Here is a 26,782-nt window from a genome sequence, read left to right on the forward strand (position 1 = left end):
AGTGTGAAAGGTGTCAAAGGTTAACCCGCGCAGTGTGACTTCCAAACTTTGAGCATTTCGTCTCGGTATATGTTGGCATACTATTATACAAGGGAAGCCTTGTTCGAGAAATTTTTGTTTTACCCAGTTTGAAAGTACTTGATGGAGGCTTAAGTTCCGAACAATTATAGTATTAACTTATAAGATCCAAGTACTTGTATTTCTTGTTTGTCAGCGTTTAGTTACCTGACCTACGGTTGATGTAAGCTTACTAGAAATAAAAATATTACGCCTTTAAGCTTTAACTCTGTTTGCGCCGAGAAAAAATACACATAATTGAAAAAAACACAGATTCATCTTCTACATGTGTCGCGTTCTTAGCGTAGTGTTCAACCGAGACACGAAGAGTATGCAAATCGATGGCTTATTTTCCTTCAGTGTCGAATGGTGAAACTACATGTAAATAAATACAGAAAACGATGAAACGATAACAGAAAACAGAAAACAGAAAATACGACAAGGCAAAAACGATAAAATAACGGAACGATGAAGACTTACATGGATGTGGCTGCGATGAATGATGAACTGAGAAGCTGAGGTGATAAATTAAGGTGAGACCTACCGAAACTAAAACGCAACACACGAGCTGTGAACCGAATGGGACTGGGAAATAAAACTGACCGAGTGGGTCCCAGCCCACTGACAAAAAAGGCGGCGAAACCCGTAACAATATGGTTCTTAAAAGGAGTTTCCTCCTCCGGCGAAAAAAAGTCAAGAAAGTGTTGGCGGAATGTTATGAACTTTCGTTGCTAAATCCGTCATATTTTTTAAATCAGCTCTTGCGTGTATTCCACGCAAGAGCTGATTTCCCCAGGCCTTTCTATTTTGACGAGTGAGAGCCAGTTCCTTCGGGCCGGCCAGTTTTAACAAATGGAAAGTGCCCTTATTCATATAGCCGACTTTTGGGACCACGCTAAAATTTGCTGCTTTTACAAATGTTCGTGTCCCGGTCAGCAGGTAAAGAGAGCAGTCGGTTACTTTCCAAATGGGTATTGTCACAAAAGATGATTCTTACACAGTTTGCCCGTCGAACAGATCCTCAGGTAATGCCTTCAACTTGTTGTTTCCTAGCCAGCTGTAAAATTATTGGCATTTACGAGAATTCCATAATTTTTACCAAATGAAGGGAATTAAAAAGGAATATTTTACAAAGGTTACCTTACATGTTTGTGTTAGCAATAATTAATTAAACTATTCATCTCTTGGTTACAATCCAGTAGATTTTGATCGATGGAATTAAAATAAGACAACAAGAAAGGAAACTCCAACTATTTTTAATTATGAATGAAGTTTGTTCTTTTTTGGGTCGTGCGGAAGGAGGAGGATTGGGGCACCCTACACCAAGGACTTGCTTCTTTTGTTTTCTTTTTACTGATTTTTTACTAATTCTTTTCAGTACTTACCGTTTGTCAATTTTTTTTTTAATTTGCGTACCGTCTCAATGGTTTAAATAATCGAAAACGCTTACAGCTATCAAGGATGAAACTGGGAATATAATGACCAGTCAGCGAAGGCTCCTTTGATTTAGAGGATAGTAGCCATCGCAGCGAACATCAGCGAACTGTACTCACAGATCATATATCTTATGGGGCTTGAGTACGTCACTTGGCAACGTCTCCAGTTTATTGAAGCCCAGGGTTCTGTGTTTGACATTACATTCATTTTCATAAATATGAAGTGTAGAGCTCTGCGTTTCAATGCCTTAATTTTTTTTGCACTCACAACTTCGAAGACCATAAACTCTTGTCAAACAATAAAGTAGAAATGATCTACGATGGAATTAAAATTCTGGTTGTTGTTCACTGACATATATGTATTATGGGATTGTAAGCAGTTTGGAAGTATGGTCCTGTTAGCCTGGTATAGCACTAGAAAGATTCTGGTTCAATAGGTTTTAATGAAGACTAAAACAGAAAGATACAGGTCTAATCATTTTTGTAACTACAATGCAAAAGCTATCATACCTGTACGTACAAATAACAGCGGCCATAATATTCTCTAACTAGGTAAAGAACACTTAGCAAAATACGCTATTTTTTTGAGCTACCAAAAAAAAATTTCCAACCTTTGGAACTGATATGAAATCATTGTGCAGTTAATTATATGTGGAAAAATTTTCTGAGGTCGTGGTTATTGTGGTATTTCTTTATTGCCATAACGCAAAAGAGTATTTATTTGCTGTTGAGTTTTGGAACTTCAGGGCTGTTGTATTTAGGAGATCTAATGAGTGAAATTGGATTCCGAACACACCACACTTACAGGTTTTTAAAGTCGTTACGCCAGTGTTTCCAGCGAATAAGTTGACGAGAGGAGAAATTCTTTGAATGTTTGATGTTCTTGAATCTGCGGTGTAATAATAATAATAATAAAAAAGAAAAAAAACAGCTAGTACCAAGTTCGTTGAATCTTGTTTCTTTTAACGCACTGTTAATTCGGAACTGGAAGAAGAAGGCAATCATTATAAGAGCAGAAACTTCTGAATGGATAAATGTAACTCTGTAAGTGGTAGTTTTGTTTTCGTGGCTAACAAAAAAACCACAACCTAGAACCCCCTGGCTTGGGAGACGGTGGATTATATAAACGACATGAAAAGTAAAAAAATGAAAGAAGTTGGCTTCTGGTGTCCTCAGAAAGTGTCAAGTGAACCTACGATAACAAACTTATCATACTTATTTGTTATCATTAAAAAGGTGCATATTACACAGTGCGCCTAACCTACTCATGAAATAGTATAGACCTTCACTTCCAATAACTCAGATATTAGAAGTGAAGGTCTGTACTATTTCATGGGTAGGTTAGGCGTACTTTGTAGCACCTTTTTAAAGATAAAAAAAGTGTTTCATGATATGGAGCTGATATGTATGTATCATGTAGTTTAATACCGTGTACATAAAACTAACAGAGGTCTTTGCAACTGTGGTTTTCCTTCATTGTCATTTTAGAGGCTATTTATTTTCAGTTGTGTTCAGTATGAAATGAAAAGTGACACTGAATTCTAAACCCACCACACTTACAGTTTTGTTTGGTTGTTAACCAAGTAAATCCGACAAGGAAGTTGATCATAAGACAAATTCTTTAACTTGTTGTTGTTCAAGAATCTGAAGTGTCATCAAGAAAACCATTTATGAAAAAGTTGGTCCAATGTTTATCCTTTTATCTATTGTAATTATGGAATTGGAAGATGATGGCAATTATCATAAGAACAGACACTTTGCTGACCGTAACGTGGGATAAATTAACACTCTGAAGGTACCAATTCCGTTCTTGTGGCTATGCACTGATACACAGACCCCGATCGGCCACGGCTTTAGATGATAGATTACATGGATAAACAAGAATTTTAAAAAATGGAGTAATTGACGATGAACAAAGGAGAAAGTACTCTTAAAGTTATGTCGTGGTAGTCTATATTACTTTTGAACATTAAAAGTGTGTGTCATACTGATAGAGTGCCACCCTGGGAGTAAAAGTTTTCATCATTGGCAACCTGGAGCAAACGATACCGTCCCCGAGTCGAAGAATGCCAGATTTCTTCCTTTTCTGAAATTTTACCTAACATGCTTAGCAGTTGGTTACTAGACTGCGTTTGGGAAAAGATCCCTAGATAACTATGGCCTATTTCACACAGCCATCGGGTTAATAATGACACAAGAATGTCGAGAAGCGAACAACTGCGTATACCAAATGGAGCATCGATATAAAATCATCAAGATTTTCAGAGCACAGGAAAAAAGGGGAAAAAACAATTCCTTTACCACATACGTTTAAAGAACTATTTTTAAATTGAGTGATAAGCCTCTCTTAATCAATTGTGCTATTGTTATCTATGAAACCCAAATAGACGACATGAAAGTTATCAAACTCTTGAACCTAGGCACAGCTGCTATCAAATGTCACTTACACAATAAGGAAGTCTTACTTACAGCTCTCTAAGACGAGGATTGTCTCTGAAAGCTTGTGGAGGTAATTGCTCTAGTTGGTTATTGGACAAGTCACTACAAAACAAAAAATAACGAAGTTTTGTGAATCATATTAACTCACTGATAATAATATGGAGAGGTTAAGGTATGTTCATTATGAAAGTATCGTAAACTGTAGACTGCGAGCAGTCCTCCCTTTTCGGCGAAGTTTGGCACTCGGACAGAAGAAACTACAGCCTAAGAAAAAGAGATTACCTTTTGCGTCGCGTTTACATCGCATGTAAATATGATTGGCTATCACCTGGACAGCTTTCATCTAGTGGTTTTGAGTGTCAAAGCTTGTCAACGCTCCAGATTAATCATGGCTGATCACTTAAGGAATGTTGATTGTGGTTTCCGACAATTCGTTCGCTGAAACCAGAGCAGACTGTAGCTTGAAGCTCTTTTTGCTGGAAAGGACTTTCTAGCAATTTTGAAAACAGGCTCTAAAACAGAGCCTTGTCTGCCACTTTCTCGTCAAATATTACGTTAGTTTCCGACTGCCGGTCATATTGATTCGAGAACCGTGATCGGCACTCCACCTCATGCAGCTTCTAAGTGTCAAGCTATAGCTCCGTATTCTGAGCCTAAGCTTAAATCGAGCGCAAGACATGTAATTTTTAAATTACTCCGGGATCCCTACCGCGACTGTTCCTTATCCCGGCCCGCCCTTCCTAATTGTCTTCTTGAGAGTTTCGTTTGAGACTCGACTTCGACTCTTGAACTGCGCAAGGTCAAACTCTTGGGCTCAGTCTGTAGTCCTTTCTTTCCGAGCCCCTCACCCTCGGAGCTCCCCATGGCGCGCTTACCTCAATTTTTCTTTCACCGATTTTTTTTTTGGACTCGCGCGACAAACTTTGTTGCAAACGAGGGACTGTTCATAGTCTATAGCGTTGTATTCCGAAAAAAAGATAGGCCATAGTGTAGATAAATGCTTAAAACCATCACAGAGAGTGACATAATTGAAAATTTAGGGGGCAGCAACCTAGGATACTGAGGGATATATTTGGTGTTCTGTAGTTACAGACTTGTTAATTTTTGAAACTGATCAAACAGTCTGGATGGCAAGTCCTTTAACTGATTATTAAACAGGTCGCTATATTTGAAAAAAAGATCACAACAGAGCTTTAAGGTGCCAGATATTACCGTAGAAATCTGCCTTTTCCTTTACTGCAGGCTCTTTTTCCGCAGTAAAGAGACGATCAAGGTCAAATCCCTGCACGGTGCGGTGAAACAAACATGATATCAAAACTAAGCGCAAGGTTTGACTTAATAATTAAGATAATGAGATATGGAAAAATGGGTAAAAAGTCAATTTTTAGACTTTAGTGCATGGCCTACTGTGATTTTTTAAAAATGTGTTTCTCATTTTTGTTAATATCTCTGTAAGTTCATTTCTCTTCATTCAAGTTAACCTGACCTTCCCGGCTTGCTAAATCTTGATAGTCCAAGTAAGATTGTGTGACCTATTGTTTTGCTTTTCGTAACACCTGGTCATCTAGGTAAAGGTAAAGCTCGCAAAACGGTCGAATAGGTAATTGTTGCAACGATAAAATTAAGTGAATCTGTTCAGAGAGAATATTTAATGAAGCATGTCAACAGATTTATATAGGCGTGTGCGTGGATGGTGAAGTGATAATTACATGTGCAAATGTGAGGTGCTAATTGTGCAACCAATCATCCTTGTCATCAGTTTAAACCTTTTGTTGTGAAGCCGCGTGATGCGGTTCCAGTCAATACCCACTAATTGACCCTTGCTCACCATAGAATCTCCTGTAGCTCAGTGGTTAGAGCATCCGACTAGATCACGGAGGGTCGTGGGTTCAAATCCCATCTGGAAACTCAATTTTTCTTTTCTATTAAAAACTGTTTATTTCATCTTTACATGGTCACTTTGGAGGCTGGTTGGCTGCATGTGATGCTTTAATGCATGTGATGCTTTAATGTGACAGCGTGATTCTGTTAGTGAGCTTCTATGCGCTAGCTGATGTTTGGCTGTGTAGCCGAGTGATGCGGTTCCAGTGAATACCGACTAATTGACCCTTGCTCATCATAGAATCTCCTGTAGCTCAGTGGTTAGAAAAGCTGACTAGATCACGGAGGGTCGTGGGTTCAAATCCCATCTGGAAACTCGATTTTTCTTTTCTATTAAAAATTGTTTATTTCGTCTTTACATAAAAAATAATGGTAAGACAACTAATATTGTCGGAACTGTTTTCCTAAATATCGAATCGGAAGCGGGCCCTTGTTTTTAGCCCTGTAGAATAAACACCTCTTCGCCCTAAAGAAAGTTGGAGGCCTCAAATAAAACCCAGGGGCCTAGCACCTATAATTATATCAATTCCAGACCCCTCGCAGGCATCCCCCCGGTTTGGTTGAGTCGTGCCCTCACCTGAAGGAGAATGAATTGTAAAATAAATGGGCCTTATTTTATGTGCAATGGAAGAGTTTGACTAACATCGTTAAATCCGACCAGAAGAAAAGTCTAATGCCAGCAACACTCGTGGCTGTTGATTCTTTAACCGGTTGTTTGACGGGTCCTTATGGTCGACAAGTCATCATAACTTAGTATGAGGTTTGAGTACTTGTCTAAAAGCTAATTTCCTCAAATTTGATCATCTTTGTTTTTACAAATATATTTTTTTAAACTGTGGTCATAGTTATATTTCATACTTTTGCGGACAAGTAGTTACATTTACTTACAGTACCAACAAAACTTAGAGTAGAGTTGCCTACCTTTACCGGCAAAAATTATTTTTGCTATATTATTGATATAGTTTTTTTCTTGGTGTTGTAATTACTGGTCCACTAGCAACTTTACCAATCAACTACTTTTCTCTCGCCTCTTTCTCCTTTTTCCTTGCATGCGTCACTAATATTACTCTTTCTGCGGAAACTATGCTTATACTTTGTTTGATTACTTGGTTATTCTCTTGGTGGCAATGCCTTTTTCTCATTTTCAGATGACTTCCTTGTAACCAAGGAGAACAACATATATGTACATGTAAAAGGTGTTAAGTGCCGGGTATATGTACAACTTCGATATCTACAATATGTTCTCAGGCAAAGCAAATTTTGAGAGTGATGTTTAATGTGACCTCCATGACGAAAAGGCCAAATAGCTAGTCCTTATATATGTCAGTGACAGTTTCTGAAATTGCGAAGAGTTGAGTAAATGTTTATCGTTAAAGCAAAATGTACAGCGTTGTGACATCCAACACAATGATCTAATTTCATATTTGCCCTCGAAGCTTCGCTTCTCGGCCAAATATTCATTTTTGGGACAATCTCTCAGCCGCGAACATTATCAGCCGGCATACCAGCCACCCGAAGGGGTTTATTTACTAAATAGACGACTGGAAAGTTATCAAACTCTTGAACCTACGCACAGCTGCTATCAAATGCCACTTACACAGCAATTTTTTTTACTTACAGCTCTCTAAGATGGGGATTGTCACTGAAAGCTTCAGGAGGTAATATCTCTAGTTGGTTATAGGACAAGTCACTACAAAAGAAAAAATAAAGGAGTTTTGTGAATCATATCAACTCACTGATAATCAGTTAGAGGTTAAGGTATGCTGATTATGAAAGTATTGTAAACTGTAGACTGCGAGTAGTCCTTCCTTTTCGGCGAAGTTTGGCACTCGGACAGAAGAAACTACAGCCTAAGGAAAAGAGATTGCCTTTTGCGTCGCGCTTACAACAAGAAATACATATGATTGGCAATCGCCTGGACATCTCTCATCAAGTGGTTTTGAGTTTCAAAGCTTGTCAACGCTCCAGATTAATCATGGCTGATTACTTAAATAATGTTGATTGTGGTTTCCGACAATTCGTTCACAGAAACCAGAGCAGACTGTAGCTTGAAGCTCTTATCACTTGAAAGGACTTTCTAGCAACTTTGCAAGCAGGCTCTGAAACAGAGCCTTGTCTACCACCTGCTCGTCAAATATTACGAACATTTCCGACTGCCGGTCATAAGTCGAGCGTAAGAGATGTAATTTTTAAATTATTCCGGGATCCTTACCGCGATGGTTCCTTTCCCGGCCCGCCCTTCTTAGTTGTCTTCCTGGGAGTTTTCCTTGCTGAGACTCGACCTCGACTTTTGAGCTGCGCAAGGTCAAACTCCTATGCTCAGTCTATAGTCCTTTCTTTCCGAGCCCCTCACTCTCAGAGCTCCCCATGGCCCGCGTACCTCAATTTTTCTTTCGCCGATTTTGTTTGGATTCGCGCGACAAACTTTGTCGCAAAGGAGAGACTGTTCATCGTCTATAGTGTTGTATTCCGAAAAAAAGATAGGCCGTAGTGGAGATAAATGCTTAAAACCATCACAGAGAGTGCCACAATTGAGGAAAAATTGAAAAAAAGATAGAAATCCAAACTTGTGGAGTTTTCATGGGCAGCAACTTAAGATACTGAGGGATACATATGGTGGTCTGTAGTTACAGACTTGTTAATTCTTGAAACTGATCAAACAGTCTGGATGGCAAGTCCTTTAACTGGTTATTAAACAGGTCACTATATTTGAAAAAAGATCACAACAGAGCTTTATGGGGCCAGATATCACCGTAGAAATCTGCCTTTTCCTTTACTGCAGGCTCTTTTTCCGCAGTAAAGAGAAGATCAAAGTCACTCTGAGCATAGTTATGCTCTGAGACAAGTAATAATCTTTTTTCTGGCACGCCATTCTGCGATGAGTTGTGCCATTTCTACTTGTAAATAATCGATTAGATTTCCTTTTAGATTCCTGTAACATGTTTGTCATCGCCTATCACGTTAAAAGGAAGACTGAGGGAAGAAATGGCCGATTTCGTTGGTTTTCACCCTCTTAAAACGCTCCCATCGTGTTGCTCACATGAAATTGACGGTAAAAAGAAACGGTTCATTTCAACAAAAGTACATACAGTACTTGATACTCCAGGTAGCGGTGCAATTGCATGTCAAAAAGAATGCTTACAGCCTAGAAAGCCAAATCAAGTAGTTCAAGTATTTAAATACTCCTGGTGGTAATATTTCTAAATAATTTCTTGACAAGTCCCTGTAACCAAGAAAGGACTTCATAGAAATCTCAGGTCTTAGTTATCTCAGTATGATTAAGGTATTAGCAAAGTACTCGACGAAACGGAGTCACTTTTCGTTAATTAAGTAGGGCGTTAGAATGATTTCAAATTGCTCTTTTGGGCATCCTTATAAGTAGCGGCGGAATTGCAGTTGTTTCAAGAAGCCTACTTACAGTCGACGAAGCCAAGTCATGTTATTGAAAACTCCCGGCGGTAATGTCTTTAACTGATTTTTAGACAAGTCCCTGTCACCAAAATTAGACATCATAAAAGTGTCAGGTCCTAGCTCTCAGTGATGATAAAGATTATAGCAATATGCTTTCCAGGAAAGCAAGTTAATGTTTATGAAATGGATAGGCCGTGTGGTAAGTATTACGGAGTGATCTCATGGTTACCTTTTACGTGGCAAGGATGGTTCTTGAAAATTTCTTTAAATCTTCTGTGCCCATGAGTTTGGAAACGTATGATTGCAAGCGTAAACATCAATTGATTGTAATCAATTGAAAAGTGACAATTGACAAAAAACTCCTGACCATAATGTTGTACTTTGGTTTTTTGACAAGTCAATGTTCTGCTTATAAGGAGAGCGGCGTATTCATATTCCTCAAATTAATACGTAAGTATATATTACATAGCGGTTTCTTGGGTATCCTTTTTCGTGGCAAAAGGGTCCTTGGAAAGCTTCTTTTGATTTAGGTATATATGAGATTTACAAGATTGCACGCGTCATTGGAATTGCAAGTGTATCACAGAAGACTACTTACAGCTAGTTAAGCAAAGTTAGATATCATAAACTCCTTAGGGCAATGTTTTTATCTGATATTTTCGCAAGACCCTAAAACTAACATAAAGTAACTTGGAAACAGAGTTTAGCTCTTAGCTATGGTCATGGTTTGGCACAGAGAAGGTGACTTTACTACTTAAATGGAAGGGCGATAAGTATTACATAATATTCTTGGAAATTCTCTTGGGTGATATATGTGGCAAGAGGAGTCTTTGAAAAGTGTCTTTTCAGAATTAATTTTGCGCACAAATGAGATTTGCGATCATTAGGTTGCACACGTCAATGGAATTGCATATGTATGAAGAAGATCAATCCGCGTCAAGTGACTAAAAACTCTTTGCGATAACGACTTTATCTGGTTTTTTGACAAATCCCTGAAACCAACATTGGATAACAAGTTGTCAGCTATGATCACTTTTTTAGTAATATGCCCATAATGAAAGCGAGTTCATTAGATTAGGTGGCTAGCATGAAAAGAAAATCTCATAGGTATCCTTTTGGGTGACAAGAAGACTCCTTGGACAAATTCCGGTCAGTTTTCTTGGCAATCATACTACGACGTGTTGTTATTAATCAAGATAACGAGCTAGATATTAGTACCATAAAAAAGTAAGGTTCGAAAGGCTAGACTAGATACATTAGAATTAAAATGACTCTTCAATTGTTCAAATGCCAGGTATATGTACAACTTCGATATCTACAATATGTTCTCAAGCAAAGCAAATTTTGGGTGCGATGTTTGATGTGACCTTTATGACGAAAAGGCCAAATAGCTAGTCCTTATATACGTCGGCAACAGTTTCTGAAATTGCGAAGAGTTGAATAAACGTTCATCCTTAAAGCAAAATGTACAGCGTTGTGACATCCAATATAATGACCTAATTTCATGACTAAGTGATACAGGAATTGTTACCAATCGATTCAGTAAACGAGCTCCTTTACGAGGACAATTGACCAATCAGTTTCAAAGGGCTATTTTTGATGCATTTAATTTAAAAGGACAAATTTGTCAAATGTTCATGTATCAGTCTACGGTAACATTCCTTCCAGGACGTCCGCTCACTTAGACGAAGGCACCATACATCAACTAACCACTCAAACAAAAGAAGACACAGTAATTCGTATGCATGAACGGTGACATGTTGAATACTCACTTTGAGGTCAACTCAATCCATTCATTTTGCATGTCATACCTCACCACCACTGCTATAAACACAGAGATAGGATTGGGGATATGGAGCATCCATCAACTCCCTTTCATGCTCGTTTTGACTGGTACCTTTATTTTTGCGCCTAATCTAATACGCTTTCAGTAGAACAGCCTTACTTACAGGGTTAAATACGAGTAGGTGGACATCAAAATGTCAGCGAACATTGAGTATAAATTACTTAACTGATAAAATTGATTATTTTGAACCGCGGTTGTAGATACGTATGATGCACGATCCTCGCAGTAGAGAGCGCTATTTATGTAATAGCGAAAATCAGACCTGAAAAAAATCAGGCCTGTACGGGATTCGAGCCACTGACCCCTGCGGTACTAGTGCAGCGCTCCACCAATTGAGCTAACAAGCCAACTGGGAGCAGGCCGTTAAGTTGATTCGTAATAAACCCGTGATGTTAAATCAGATACAATGAATATATGAAGTTCATATATTTTGAACTGCGGTTGTAGGTAGGTATGATGCACGATCCTGTCATTATGTTACAATATGCTCTCGATGAAAGTACGCTATTGTTTATTAGATATGGTGGTTAGCATTAAATGACAATCTCGTTGGTGTTCTAATTTGTGGAAAGAGGACTTGTTGGAGAATTCCGGTTATTTTATTTAGTATAATAGTTCTGTTCGACGAGTTGTTTTTAATCAAGACAAGGAGCTAACTATTCATACCACGGAAAGCTAGCCTTCGAAAGGCTAGACTTAATACATATAAATAGAATTGACTCTTTCATTCCTCATTATTGCTCGCGAGAATACGTTCCTTTCAGCTTGAAATACTATCTCTCTCAGTCGATCAACAAAAACATTTCTTTTAGGAATTCGAAGTCACATAAAAGACAAAATGATGTACAGGCATGCAAAAGTGACTTTGGTGAATAACTTACAATTTAGTTACCTAGCACTATTATCCTTGTGCGTGATACCTCACTGTAATAACTACCAAAACTCTGAGGGACAGGGTTAGGAACAGGTAAGCAGCCTTCATACCCCTCCATGCTCGTTTCGATTTAATGATATGCTTTTGCTCCCGATTGATAAAGGTTGGTTTTATATGAGAAAAATCTTACTCAAATCGGATTACTAATCCCACTTACAGGTGATAACTTAAAAATTATGTTTTAAAAAAAGATAAAATGACTATCTGCCGCTAGGACTCAAGATCTGAAAGCGACATTGGATCGCGTTGTGGCTTACGAAATTGCCGAAGTTGCATAACTTTTAATTGCTTTACGGGTGGGCAACGTTCATCCAGGCTTAGTTTGATCATCTGGGAAATTGAAAAGAAAGGAGAAATTTCCAGACACACGATATGATGATACGTTTTTTCTCATTAACGAAAACACAATTTGGACCTGATCTCAGTTAGCTATGAGTAAGGTATTAACATCTACTCTCACGTTACTATTCATTAGATAAGTAGGGTGGCAGGACTATCTGCTAGGACACAAAATCTGAAAGCGGGATCGCATCGCGTTGTGGCGCGCGAAATTGTCGAAGTTGCATAATTTTTCATTGTTTTACGGGGGGAAAACGGCCATGTAGGCGTAATTTGAACTTTTTGATTTTATTCGGCGCTCGAAAAGAAGGGAAATCAGACTAGACAAAAGAGTTAAACTTCTGCTTCGAGCTCACAACGCAAAACTATTGCTGGCTATCGGCTTGAAAACGTAGATCGAGCGTAAGCCGTGAAATTCGGTGGAAAGGAATGCTTAAAACCATTACAGAGAATAGCATGATTTAGGAAAAAACAAAAGAAAAACAAAAGGTCCAAACTTATGGAAAGTCTATGGAACAGGCACGTAAGATACTTAGGGGTATATGGTGGCTCGTACTTCTAGACTTTTTAATCCGTGAAGCTGATCAAATATTCCGGATGGCAAGTCCTTTAACTGGTTATCAGACAGGCCGCTATTTTTTTGATAAGAGATAACAACTGAGCTTTAAGGTGCCAGATATTATGATATGCTTTTGCTCCCGATTGATAAAGGTTGGTTTTATACGAGAAAAATCTTAGTCACATCGGATTACTAATCAGACTTACAGGCAATAACTTAAAAAAAGTTATGTTTTCAAAAAGATAAAATGACTATCTGCTTCTAGGACTCAAAATCTGAAAGTGGCATTGGATCGCGTTGTGGCTTACGAAATTGCCGAAGTTGCATAATTTTTCATTGCTTTACTGGTGGACAACGGCTATCTGGGCTGATTTTGATCTTTTGGATTTTTTTTTTTTTAAGATAGCAAAGCGCAATGGAACTTTTTGACATAAATCTTCAAAAGAGTCATCCATAGGGTCTTCTAGGAATAAATAAATTGAATTACGAACTTTTTCAAATGTCGCTATATTCTCGATATTTAAGATCAGTGGCTCTTCAAATCATTTCAAAGTATGACAGCATTTGGGAAAAACAAAAAAAAAACAAAAACAAACAAAAAAGAGTCCAAACATATGGAAAATCTATGGAACATTCACTTAAGATACCGAGGCGTACATGGTAGTTCGTACTTACAGAATTTTTAATCCGTGAAGCTGATCAAAAAGTCTGGGTGGCAAGTCCTCTAACTGGTTATCAGACAGGTCGCTATTTTTAATAAAAAAGATCGCAACTGAGCTTTAAGTTGCCAGATATTACCATAGCAATCTCATTAAAAGGCTTAGTTTACCGTAGCCTGACCGACCAGCTTTGTTAGGAAAGTGAAAAGAAAGGAACAGTTTCCAGACACACAATATGATGATACGCTTTTTCTTATTAAAGAAATTACAATCTGGAACCAGGTCTTAGTTAGCAATGATTAAGGTGTTAGCATTGTGCTCTCAAGAAAAGGGAGTTACTATTTATTAAATAAGTGGGGTGTTAGGTATTTCAAATTGCTCTCTTGGAAATCCTTAAAAGTAGCAGCGGAATTGCATTTGTATCAAGAGGCCTACTCAGAGCCTATGAAGCCAAGTCATATTATTAGAAACGGTGGTAATGCTTTTAAGTGATTCTAAACAAGCCCCTGTCACCATCACAGGACATAATAAAAGTGTAAGGTTTCGCTCTGAGTTATGATTAAGGCTATCGCATTATGCTATATATCTTGAATGCGGCAAGATGAGTCTGAGAAATGTCTGTTAATTTTGCGTATACGTACTATTTGCAATCACAAGGCTACACACATTAATGGAATTGCATGTGTATCACTGAATATCACTTACAGCCAAACGATCCGCCTCAATTGATTAAAAACTCCTCGCGGTAACGACTTTATCCTATTTTTTGAGAAGTCCCTGTAACCAACATTGCATAAAAAGGTGTCACCTATGATCACTATCCTAGCAACATGCTCTCAATGAAAGCAAGTTATTGTTCATTAGATATGGTGATTAGCATTATATGGAAAACTTATTTGTGTCCTAATTTATAGCAAGAAGACTTCTTGGACAAATTCCGGTCATTTTTCTAGGTATAGTACTTTTTGTTCGACGAGTTGTTATTAATCAAGACAACGAGCCAACCATTCATACCAAGGAAAACTATGTTTCGAATGGCTTGAATAGAGACATATAAATAAAAATGACTCTTTTATTCCTCATTATTGCTCGTGAAAATACGTTCCTTTCCGCTTGTGAAATTATCTCTGTCAGTAGATCAACGAAAACGTTTCTTTGAGGAACTCGTAGTCTTCTCAATAGGACAATCATATAAAAGACAAAATGATTTGTAGGCATGCAAAAGTGACTTTATTTGAAGAACTTACAAGTTAGTTACCAAGTACTATTATTCATGTGTGTCATAACTCACTGCAATAGCTACAATAATTCTGAGAGATAGGGTTAAGAACAGGCAAGCAGCCATCGTACCCCTCCGTGCTCTGTTGGACTTAATGAGTACTATACATTATACATTTTTACGTTTATATAGCGCAGACTTCTATGTGGATATATTCAGTCGCGCTTAAAGTATTTAAGGTTGAGATCGGATTTTTATCAGGCACCTCTGGCAGCCGCTTCAGTCCATGTAGTGATCTTACCCTCCCACCCATCCCACCCCAGGATGACATCCATTACACAGTAATGTCGTGCATGGGAAATTTACTTCTCTTACCCCTAACCTTACAGGAGACGGGACCTACGGCTTTACGTCTTATCCGAGAAGACGAAACAATGTGAGTGAAGCGTCTTGCTTGAGGACACAACGTTATACCCCAGCCAGGACTTGAACCCGGGCCAACCGACCCAGAGTCCAGCGCACTGACCACTGCACTACTCACGCCTCACGCCTTAATGATATGCTTTTGCTCCCGATTGAGAAGATTTGGCTTATATAAGAGAAATCTTACTCGCATCGGGTCACTGATCAGACTTAAAGGTAACAACTTAGCAAAAAGTTTATATTTTTGTAAGAAAATGTCTCTCAGCCGAAAATTGACACTTTAATCCGCGAAACTAAACTCTACTCGCAGATGGGCGCTTTTTTTATTCGAAACAGCAACCTCGAAACAGCAACCTCGTGTTCGAAAACATACTTTATATAAAAAACCTGTTCAGTCCATCTATTAAACTTTCAAAACAACAAAATGAATATCTGCTACGACACAAAATCTGAAAGTGGGATTGCATCGCGTTGTGGCCTACGAAATTGCCAAATTTGCATAATTTTTCATTGCTTCCCGGGGGGAAAACGGCCGTCGAGGCGTACTTTGATTTTTTGGATTTCTTACAGAGAAACAAAACGCGATGGAATTTTTTGACATAATTCTTCAAAAAGGTCCATCCAAAGGGTCATCTAGGAAAAATAAAATGACTTGAACTTCTTCCACTGTCGCTGTATTCTCGATATTTATGATCAATGGCTCTTAAAATAATAAGAGTATGACAGTATTGAGGAGAAATAGAAAAAAATGAAACTCGGTGGAAATGAATGCTTAAAACCATTACAGAGAATAGGATGATTTAGAAAACAACAAAACAAAAACAAAAGGTCCAAGGTTATGGAAAGTCTATGGAACAGCCACGTAAGATACTTAGGGGTATATGGTGGTTCGTACTTATAGACTTTTTAATCCGTGAAGCTGATCAAACATTCGGGATGGTAAGTCCTTTAACTGGTTATCAGACAGGCCGCTATTTTTTGATAAAAGATCACAACTGAGCTTTAAGGTGCCAGATATTACCATAGCAATCCCATTAAAGGGCTTTGTTTACCATCGCCAGACCAACCCGCTTTGTTCGCAAATTGAAAAAGAAAGGAACAGTTTCCAGACACTCAATAGGACAAATCTTTTAGTTATTAGAGAAATCACAATTTGCACCAGGTCTTAGTAATTATTAAGGTGTTAGCATTTAACTCTCAGCAAAAGGGAGTTCTTAATCGGTAAATATGTAGGGGAGTAGCTATTTCAAATTGCTCTCTTGGGTATCATTGTAAGTAGCAGCAGAATTGCATTTGTATCCGGAAGCCTCCCCTTCTTACAGCCGATGGAGCCAAGTCGTGTTATTAAAAACTCCCGGCGGTAATGTCTTTAGATGATTTTTAGACAAGCCTCTCTTACCAACATAGGATATAATAATAGTGTTCGGCTCTAATTTGTGATTAAGGCTATAGCATCCCGCTTACAATGAAAGCGAGAGACTGTTTATTAAATGGTAGGGTGGTAAGTATTACACGATATCCTCTTGGGTCTTATATGTGGCAAGGTGAGCCTTTGAGAAATGTCTTCAAGTTAATTTTGCGTACACATTAGATTTGCAAAGGCAAAGTTACCCACGTTACTGGAATTGCATGTGTATTAAGAAGATCACTTACAGCCGACCAATCCGCCTCAATTGATTAAAAACTCCTTGCGGTAACGACTTTATCCGATTTTTTGACAAATCCCTGTAATCAACATTGGATAACAAAATGTCAGCTATGATCACTGTTCTAGCAATATGCTCTCAATGAAAACAAGTTATCGTTTATTAGATGTGGTGGTTAGCATTAAATGACAATCTCACTGGTACCTCTCTGCTCTTTTGGACTTAATGATATGCTGTCGCTCCAGATTGATAAAGGTTGGTTTATCTAAAAGAATCTTACTCATATCGGCTCACTATTCAGAATTAAACGTAATAACAAAACAACAAATTTATATTTTGAAAAAGGTAAAAGGACCGTCTGCTAGCACACAAGTAGCAGCGGAATTGCATCTGTCTTAAGAAGGGTACTTACAGCCTGTGAAGCCAAGTCATGTTATTAAAAACTCCTGGCGGTAATGTCTTTAACTGATTTTTAGACAAGTCTCTGTCACCAAAATTAGACATAATAAAAGTGTCAAGTCCTAACTCTCAGCGATGAGAAAAGTTATAGCAATATGCTTCCAAGGAAAGCAAGTTACTGTCTATTAAAAGGATAGGGTGGTAAATATTACGGAGTGATCTCTTGGTTATTCTTTTACGTGGCAAGGAGAGTCCTTGAAAATTTCTTGAAATCTTCTGTACGTATGAGTTTGCAAGCATAAGATTGCAAGCATCAGTGCGGCCTTCGACAAAAATCTCCTGACGATCGATGTTGTTGCAATTTGACTTTTTAAGAAGTCTTTGTTCTGCTTACAACGAGAGCGGTGTATTCATATTCATTAAATTAATAAGTAAGTATACACTACATAATGACTTCTTGGGTATCCTTTTTTGTGGCAAAAAGAGTCCTTGGAAAAATTCTTCTGATTTTATGTAGATATATAAGATCTACAAGATTGCACGCGTCATTGGAATTGCAAGTATATCCAGAAGACTACCTACAACCACTTATTTCAAAGGTTCTCTCCACTGCTAATGATATTTTATCATTTAAATATTTAATATCTAAGGAGCAAATATTTTTTGGGCTTCTTCCAAAAAATGGTTTGGAATTCAAGAGTCTTATAATGTCAAACGCGACCAGTGGAAAACCCGAACACCAGAAAATAATCCTGGCGATAATTTCTTCAACTCGTTCCTAGACAGTTCCCTATTATCACGAATCATTAGGTAGTTTATTTATCTCGCCGCTGGACATGTTTTATAAAATATTTTGATCCTGAGGTAAGGAAATGAGTGTAACGTTGAAAAATCGTTTTCACCATCTGATTATCACGCAATGTTATAAAATGTTAATAAAAGGAGACTAATTCGATAGTTTTACGGCGCGACGTTGCCAGAAATTGCAAATTAAAATAGATAAAATGGAGATCGTAGAATATTTAAGTTTACTTTAGACTTCTACATTCGTAGATTTTAACAGGCGATGCGGCGAGTGACCAAAAGTTTGAAAACACACTGAAACAATTATCTGTAAGGACCTTTCGAGAAAAAGAGAACTGTTCATCAGCGATGTTGCTTAGGATAAGTCACATAAAGAAATCGATATATTTCAATTTACCGCCTTAAAGTACAAACAAAGTCTCTCTATCACAGAAGATTGAGAAGGAAAAGGCTTTTCAGCTAGAAAAGAGTTCTTCCTTACAGGTATCGTAGCCAGCTTTTGTTACTGAAAATCTCTGGTGACATGGTCTTTAACTTGTTTTTGGACAAGTTCCTGAAAAAAATGAAAATGTCCAAGTCATTTACTGGCTGTGAACATTGAACCGTATTTCTCACAAAAAAGATCATTTTGTCTTATATGTGACAATTTCGACCATAAGGTAAAAAATTGCTTAGAATCTCACACCACATGTATCATAGAGAATTAATTCCGAGATTATAACAGATGTTGAAACGTTGTAGGGATCATGACATGATGTTACTGTGTCATACTTTCCGTTAAACCCACCAACACAGTAGTTGTCATTTATCACTCTAAAAATACCTCTGCTACTCATTCCCAGTCAGTTTTTTACAAACAAACCTCATACCTATTCGATGAAATTTGGGGCTGTAATCGATCTTCATCTCTAAAGAACCTAACATGTAACTTAATGCATCAGCTTCTTCTAGATCATGTTGTTTGTAACTTAACTACTTACAGTTTTACAGTAGCTCTTGGAATGCTCTGTGGAATTGATCTCAGCTGTTTCCGTTGACAATCAACACCCATGAAGCCCCTCATGTTACCTTTGAGAACTGTGCATTGACAAGGTTCAGGGCAGCCTAACAAACAATGGCAAGATATTTACTAAAGTTGATGTTTGGACACTTTACCTAAATTAGCTTTTGAATGCTCTCTTTAGATATTCTGCTCTATACAGTGTAGGTCTCGATTTTCATCGCATATCATTTTGTCCCTGGCTTTGTTAAAAAGGAAAGTGTATTTGGGTAAAGAAATCTCATTTGCAGTGAGTAATAGTTAAAACAATAGATTTTTATCAGAAGTCGACGGACATCGAGTTATGAGCAATTCAATGATTTCAGATTCTTTACCATGACTAGAGAGACCCAAGTCAATACTTTTGTGCAACAGTGTTGTAGAGAAAACAAATATTATTAGGCTTCTTAACGGGGTTTGTGTCATGCGCCAAACATTCATACATAACTGAATAGTCCCCAAGATTGCCTTGTTAAAAAGAAGAAAAGAATATCCATCCTCCCTGGTGGCAAGAGAAATCCCTCCTGCTCAATGTTTTCCTTTAAATGGAAGGCATGCGTGGTAGCCTGGTAATAAATGTTTTCTCTGTAATACTGTTAGGTTGGTACCATCCAAATTTCTTCAAAGCATTTTGTCAGAGGGACAATTATGTACATATATGCGCATACATTAACCTTAATTTAACTTGACAGACTTACTCTGAACAATGAGGCTGATGTTTTTCCTCTTCAACAGGCCATTGCTGTCCACTTCACAGCTGTACTTTGTATTTATTTCTTTTTCAGTAATGTTCAGTTGAAATTTTACACTTGTGCTGTTTTGCACAACAGCTCCATCTTTTCTCCAAACAATGTATGGAGCCGGTCCACCTTCTGCCTGGCACCACAAAGATGAAGAATGGTTGAACAGGAGAAACTGCTTCTGTGGTACCTTTGTCAGGTTTGCAGGAACTAAAGAAAAATTCGTAGACTTAAATATTCATTTTTCGCCTTGACTCAAGCGTGGGAAGAAGTAACAATTCTGAGTCCCTAGGAGAAATTGAACCTCAGGCGTTCGAATACCGCGCTTCTGCGCTCTAGCTTTCTTATCATTTTCCCTCAGTTATACCATAAAAACATTTATTGAAATAAAACTTTCAAAATACTTACCTGTTTCACTTATTGCCTTTCCCTCATAGCTTCAGTTCGAAAACCGGTATTTTTGCTGAGCTGAAAATCTCAACCACATGTTATGTCCACTGGATCGCCGGATAATATCAGGGGTTTTCCTTCCACAAAATACACCCAGTAGTTTAGCAGACTGATTATAACCATCACGGATCTCAAGATACTCCTCATCTGCACAAGGCGCTCCAGGCACCCTGTAGGGCTTAGAGATGCGAAATCTTATTTCCACATATTGTCCTTTCTCCACTTGAATGAGCTTTGTTGTATCAAAGTCTGGGATACGTTTCTGAGAGTACACTTCCGTGATTATTGGAACTGTAACAAACAACGTACTCTTATTAAGGAATACGTATTCACATACATTGCGCAGAAATGCGATTAATCACTGATTGTGAAGTCTCCTGTTCAGTTCACTTTCATTTCTGCTCGCCCATGTCATATGTCTTTCGCTAACGACCAAACAAGTCGTCTCGCAAAAGTTTAACGCAGCCGCCAGGATTTGTATTAAGTAAAGTATTGTCTCCACGTTTTAGAAATATTAAAATATGTAATACAATGCTGTAAACATCTCCTGGAGGAAAGAAGCCATAAAAAGAGAATACTACCTTGACGGGATCGCAATGGCGACTGTTAGCGAAATAAATGAGTAGGTATGTGAACTATGATCACCATACACCCAGACGGACCAACGTTTGCTTAAAAAAGTTCGGCGCCGGGCCAGGAAATTTAGTTTGAATTATCCGAAGTATATGCCCTACAAAGATCGGCTTCGTAAACTTTCTCTGTTACAACTGGAGTATAGGAGGAAATGAAAGACTTGGCACTTATTTGCAAAGCTAGAGCAGGCCTCGTGGATCTCGGCCATAAAGGTTTCCTCTGCTAAACCGAAGTACATCAATTCACGCTAACTCAAATACTAAGTACCTATGCAAAACGAAACTATTTCACGTGTATCAGTTAGGCTGAACATCAATTGGGACATTGTTCTGTCTCCTTTTCCGTTTACTATTTTAATAGATATGATTTCATCATTCATTTTGTTTACCCAAGTTGTTTATTTACCTGTGCAACAAATTCAATAAATACAAAATGCAACGTAGTCAAACCGCATCGGAACGCGTAACGCTTAATACTCGATCAAAGGAAACTTGAAGGAATGATAACGACGAGCAAATTTTTCACGGTCGGTCACTTCACTCTGCGAGTTCATATCTCAGCTAAGTGGCTACTGTGTCTTTAATGTGCTTGTGGGCTAACAAACACTAAAGAGTATAAATAAATGCATTACGTCCAGCAAAGAGCGACTGTAGCCACCATACGTTTTTCCAACTATGATTGGGTATCCTAATAACTCGAGGAAACTAACACTCACGAACGTGAGAGAGGTATATAGGGCTTGGAAATTTGATAGAGATGGGAATTTTCCAATGGTTAGTGATTCATCAGCTCTGGTTGTTTTTTCTTTTACAGTGATGCATACTTCACATTTTCTCAGAAGGTCTTCAAACTAACGCCAAAGAAATTGGGACTACTGGAAAGTTTTCTCGAAATTTGTTTCTTAGACTGAAAATTCACCACAAAGTGACACAGTTGTTTACCTCATGGAAAACAAAATTAAATTGAATAATTCATTAAACTTCTTAATTGAATAGGAACAATTAACTTACTTAAAACAGCAGTGAAAATCCACATGCTATTGATAGACATCTTCCCTAACAAAAGGAAATAAATGAATGTAAACTACGTCTATCCTGAAACCTGCACAGAGCTATAGTCATAAGCAATGCTGAAAATGTGCTTGTAGAGTTAGGCCAGTAATTATATAAATGTCTAGGAAAAAGATGAACAAGTCGTAAAGTAGTCGAAGCGAGATTGTTTAACGACCTTGAACGTGTACTAACTTATTTGCATTTCACTGCTATCTAAAAATAACTTGACAGTCTTGCAGTTGCTAATCTATTCTATGCATATAGTAAATTACTTGTCCAAATACATCAAAACTGACTGCGTATTATTTTTCGAGACAAAAAAAAATAATCTCGGTCAAAAACAATTGTAAAAGGAAATATGGAATTTATTGTCGTTGTTTGCTCCTATAATCCTACACATCGCTCTTTCCTCTTTCCCTATTTTCCTTTGTTTTGTTTTGTTTTGTTTTGTTTTTTTGTGAATAATGATATTGGACAATTTGAAATTTTGGAAATATCATTACTTAAAATTGTCGAGTTCAGTCGATCAATTATCCTGTATGGACATGTACTCTAGTGCTCTAGCCTATCCTGACGTTGTTTTTCAGCTAATTCTGCTCAAATGTAGGTTGAAAATTTGGGGCAGATAAAAATATCGGAAGTACCCGTGTCAAGAGTATTTTTCATTTATTCTTTTCCATTATTTTGTACTTTTTTCTTCTCAGGGCGAGTAAGTTTGTTTCTCGTAATAATCCATGTTGTTCCATGCCCGTTTAACTGAGTTCACTTGAGCTCATCTAAACATCTTACGATGTTTGCCTAATGAAATTCATTTCTGGTTCTTTTAATGCAAACAACCTAATTTGCCTCGGTGAGACCTGATAAATAAATAGAATAAACCAACACAGCACGTATAACAACAAAGTCACCTACCTAAGGGAAGAATATCTTACAACTTGAGTTATCTCAAGGCACGTGCTGTTCCAATCGCTTATACTATAGCACGGAAAATTTTCGGTCGTATGACTCAGAGAAAAATAATAATTTTGACAGATGTTTCAAGCTTCCGCTTTGATACGATAAAGGGAGAAGTTTCCCGTTATTTCACTATTATTTATTCATGTGAAGTTATAAATTAAAGTTTAACAAGAAGTTATTTTTCATAAAAAAGATCATGCTCTTTTCCTGGAACTAATATTGCGGGACATCGTGAAAGATCACCCGTGAAAATTGATGTAGCCAAGTGAATCTGTTAGGATCCTATAAAACATTTCAGTCTCAAGATGGTGATCATAAGTAGCTAGTATGCATAAAGGGTCTGTGTTTCTTGTATTTTTTCTTTTTTTCTTTTAGCTTATTTGAATACGAATTGACCAAAATGGTAGGGGACGTTTTTTAAATTTGAGCCTCAGAGGAGAAAATCGAGAAAAGTTCCGCTCTTACAACTGAAAAAAAACAAATTAGATGTTGAAAAAGTGAAGGAAAAAGCTTCCAACTAGAAACTTTTAAGGCAGCCTAACAGCCTCGTCTACATCAGACGGAATAATTACTTGCCTCAGTTAAACCTAATAAATGTATTGAATGAACCAACAGAGTACGTATAACAACAAAGTCGCCTACCAGTCGCATTTACTATCGAACGGAAAATTTTAATTCAGATCCCTCAGAGAGCATGATAATTCCGACAGCTGTTTCAAACTGTCCCTTCATAAGAAAAAGCAAGGAGCATCCAGCAACTTATTTATTCGTCTCTAGTGTAGACGTATTCGATTTGTTTGTAAATAAAAGAACATTCTCTTTTTTATAAATTGGCCCATTAAGGACATTGTTAAAGTTTACCGGCAAAAACAAAGGTAACCGGATATCTCTTAAGTTTTCGTAAAATACTTTAGGCTATGATCACACGGTACCGAACGAATTTTCGAACGGCCGAAAATTTCGACCGGACATTCTGTTTTCACGGAACCGTGCGAAAGTTTCCTTGTGTTCAGATGGAACTGATAAACGGATGAAGTTTATGACACTTGTCAGTGGTTTTATCATCTCCTCATGCGCACAACGTTTTTTAACCAAGTGCAACTGAAATGGTGTTGACGAAAGGGAAAAAAGCCAATTCGGATAGAAGCACGGATAACGAATATTTCACTTGGACGGATGAGGAGACAGCACTACTGCTTAATGTTGCTTTATCATACGGTATGAGGAATACTCCCTTTTCTCGTTCCGCGAAATGCCGCTGTACATGCACTGCAGGCGCAAATGTAAACCTGAAATCGAGGCTATCCCTGTATAACACTTGAAAATAAACAGCGCGAAAGTTTCGTTTTAGATTTGTTGTTGGCTCTATAAGCACTATGAGCGAACGAAAGCTCCACAGAAAACATAGAAGTCGAGAGAAGCAGTGTTCAGTTGTAGCTTGTAATAATTTTGAATATCTAAGCGACGGAACAACATCGAAAATTCACTTCTTTAAGTTTCCAACCAAGCCATCGCTTCGAAATCGACGGTGCAATTTAATCACGCGGCAGCACAGCAGAGACGGCTTTTACGTGAAACCTTCAACGGTCGTATGCGGCCATCATTTTAAGGAAAATGACCTATGCAAACCTCCGGGAGGAACGCGGTACAAGTTACGACTAGGTATGTTTTTGTATGCCCATAAGACTGCCCGTAAAATGTGAGCTTTTAGTGAGCTCTTGAGTTTTATGTAAGCTATATAAGTTATAACTTAAGTTGAGCAAATTGCAATGCTTCTTTTCGTACGATTCGCTTAGCTTTGAAGATTTTGAATATTTCTTTATTAATATAAGACTATCGAAGTATCAAGTTGAACTCAAGATTACTTTAAGCTTTGGTGTTTATATTTTTCAGGAGCAGAGCCATCCATATTCCATAGTCGTAGAGTTGTACAAGGTTGAACGACGGTATATTTCGCAAGTCCTTGCTCCACTCACATCCCCGAGAGGCTTGATCTCTAGACAAAACTTCGTAGGTTCTTTCGTGGTCACTTTTGGTGTTCGAAATCAACGATATTAATGGCTGTTCTTGTTTTGAAACGTTGTCAGGCTCGACGCAGACCACTTTTCTTTGATAAATAGCTTGACGTCTTAGGACAAGATAAGGCTTCTTGCCGCCACATGGCTGGTTTTCTACTTTCAATATTTCTCTCAAATATTTCACTGTAAGCTTTGGAAAGTCCTCTATCTTCTGAATTGTGTCCATCAGGCAGCCTTCGCCACATTTTTCGACTTAACTATTCACTACAAAGAGCTCTTATAAGTAAAAAAGATCAAGATTTTTACACGCTCGCACTTGGTTTGTTTGTATACTACGATGATATGATACAGGGTTAGCCTCGTTTTCACGCTTGAAAGTATCTGCAAACATTCGAACAGCGGTTATCAGCACAGAACGCGAAACTGGAGTATTACAAGAAATTTTCATTGAAAGATATCCAAACAACGATGAATTCGAAGTAGACCCAGCACAGTTCCCAAACTGTAAGGATACTAGCATATTCTCCAAAGGCAAAATCATTGTGAAGTTGAAGAGGATAAAGTTCGGTTATCGGAAAGCTGTAGATTCTGGAAGACGAAGCGGAGGTGGAAGAGTGATACGTAACAGTCTTATTTGACGAATGCGTTGAACTATAGTCTAGATGTCCGGCTGTCGAAGCTATGGATAATGGCATTGAGACCGCGGAAGAGATATCCGATAATTATAATCCTGACGAAAGTAAATCGGGGCTACTACTTTTCGCAGCGAATGACCCTGCAAGGGAGGATAACACTGGTGAGACAACCTCGGATGGATGTGCCAAGGATGCAGGTGAAAAAACTGTTGATGCAAGAAGAAATTTAATTTCTAAGCTAAAAGAGAAAAAAAATTCTAAGCTCACGAAGAAAACCAGAACAGAGAACAGAATGTTAGCCCTTGGACAGGAAGAACTTCCGTTGAAAAAGAGAATGATCAATCAGCTTGAAAAGTCAGAAGAAAAATACATGGAAAGTATGCAAAGTTTTACCGCTAGTTTACACTCTTTAAGCTCCACATTGCAGAATGGATTTAACATGCTGGGGATGATGATGCAGCAGAGTCATCAACAGAACCAGCATCTGCAGTACAACCATCCCCAATATCAGCAACAGCAAAGCAACATGTCAGGTGTTTGGCATTTACAGGATCCTTCTCATTTAAGTAAGTTTTGAACATTAACATTCACACTGTGTCTACCCTAACTGTTGGATTGTGCACCGTTTTAGTACTCTGTTAACTAAGTTGAGTTGTGCTTATTATATGCACTGCCAGTTTGCCAGCTCACTAGGTAGAAAAACATTGGTAGGCTTACCTTGTTATTGTACTATTTACCTCAGAGATTTTCATTTTTTGTATTCATTATACTGTACTAGGAGCAATTTCATCAATATAAATGGTTAAATTTTTTCTGTTACTTGTTGCCATTAATAGTTGTTGGGTTTAATGTTTGTAAGTACTCCCTTTCTAAATTCATAAGCTTCATGCTTGTTGAATAACGTTCAATCACACGAATGTCAGTTTTTCATCTTTATCTTATTAACTAGTAAGATCAACACAAGTATCTTGGAATAAAAACATGCCCAAGTTGGACACAACTGATATCTTGCTGTACTGGTATCAACAGGAAACTATCTGACGATATCGAAGGCAAGGGTAGAAGTAATTTTGAACGTTTTAAAACTACAACAGTGTCAAATCGGGCCGGCTAGGTGTGATCTCTGAAATACCAAACTTCTGAGGAGTCACCAGGCAAAGTCATATATTTCCTGTTTTAAAATTCTTTGCAATTGACCAATTTAAA

The 26,782-nt window shown here is 37.9% G+C and overlaps 4 protein-coding genes and 1 long non-coding RNA gene across 6 annotated transcripts in view; 1 reads left to right on the forward strand and 4 right to left on the reverse strand.

Moving 5' to 3' along the window:
- The window catches only part of LOC111318949 (uncharacterized), a 119,537-nt gene that overhangs the window by 23,159 nt on the left and 69,596 nt on the right, over positions 1-26,782 (reverse strand). The window contains exons 17-18 of the mRNA XM_088759153.1: positions 14,267-14,338; positions 13,578-13,649 (exon numbers count right to left, since the gene is read on the reverse strand). Of these exons, the coding sequence (XP_088615279.1) occupies positions 13,578-13,649; positions 14,267-14,338 (144 nt within the window). The remainder of the gene's footprint in view (positions 1-13,577; positions 13,650-14,266; positions 14,339-26,782) is intronic.
- Positions 1,843-8,419, reverse strand: LOC148742733 (uncharacterized). Its single transcript, XR_016000841.1, has 4 exons — positions 7,432-8,419; positions 3,963-4,034; positions 3,054-3,137; positions 1,843-2,382 (listed from the first exon to the last, which is right to left on the reverse strand). It is a non-coding gene; the product is annotated as an uncharacterized LOC148742733 (long non-coding RNA).
- Positions 16,441-20,182, reverse strand: LOC148742734 (uncharacterized). Its single transcript, XM_088738288.1, has 5 exons — positions 20,158-20,182; positions 19,790-20,041; positions 19,033-19,156; positions 18,534-18,605; positions 16,441-17,333 (listed from the first exon to the last, which is right to left on the reverse strand). Exons 1-5 carry the CDS (start codon positions 20,180-20,182, stop codon positions 17,258-17,260), a joined length of 549 nt encoding a protein of 182 aa, XP_088594414.1. The 3' UTR covers positions 16,441-17,257.
- LOC148742735 (neuropilin and tolloid-like protein 2) lies at positions 19,908-22,969 on the reverse strand. The gene is made up of 4 exons (XM_088759162.1): positions 22,879-22,969; positions 21,925-21,969; positions 20,240-20,572; positions 19,908-20,041 (listed from the first exon to the last, which is right to left on the reverse strand). Exons 2-3 carry the CDS (start codon positions 21,962-21,964, stop codon positions 20,271-20,273), a joined length of 342 nt encoding a protein of 113 aa, XP_088615288.1. The 5' UTR covers positions 21,965-21,969; positions 22,879-22,969; the 3' UTR covers positions 19,908-20,041; positions 20,240-20,270.
- Positions 24,067-26,666, forward strand: LOC148742736 (uncharacterized). Of its 2 annotated transcripts, none has more exons than XM_088738083.1 (2): positions 24,067-24,585; positions 24,817-26,666. In XM_088738083.1, the coding sequence occupies exon 2, from the start codon at positions 25,623-25,625 to the stop codon at positions 26,151-26,153; it is 531 nt and encodes a 176-aa protein (XP_088594209.1). In that variant the 5' UTR covers positions 24,067-24,585; positions 24,817-25,622; the 3' UTR covers positions 26,154-26,666. Both variants share the same exon structure in this region, with proteins under 2 accessions (XP_088594209.1, XP_088594217.1).

This window comes from Stylophora pistillata, chromosome 1 (assembly GCF_964205215.1).
Source record: "Stylophora pistillata chromosome 1, jaStyPist1.2, whole genome shotgun sequence".
NCBI lineage: Eukaryota > Metazoa > Cnidaria > Anthozoa > Scleractinia > Pocilloporidae > Stylophora > Stylophora pistillata.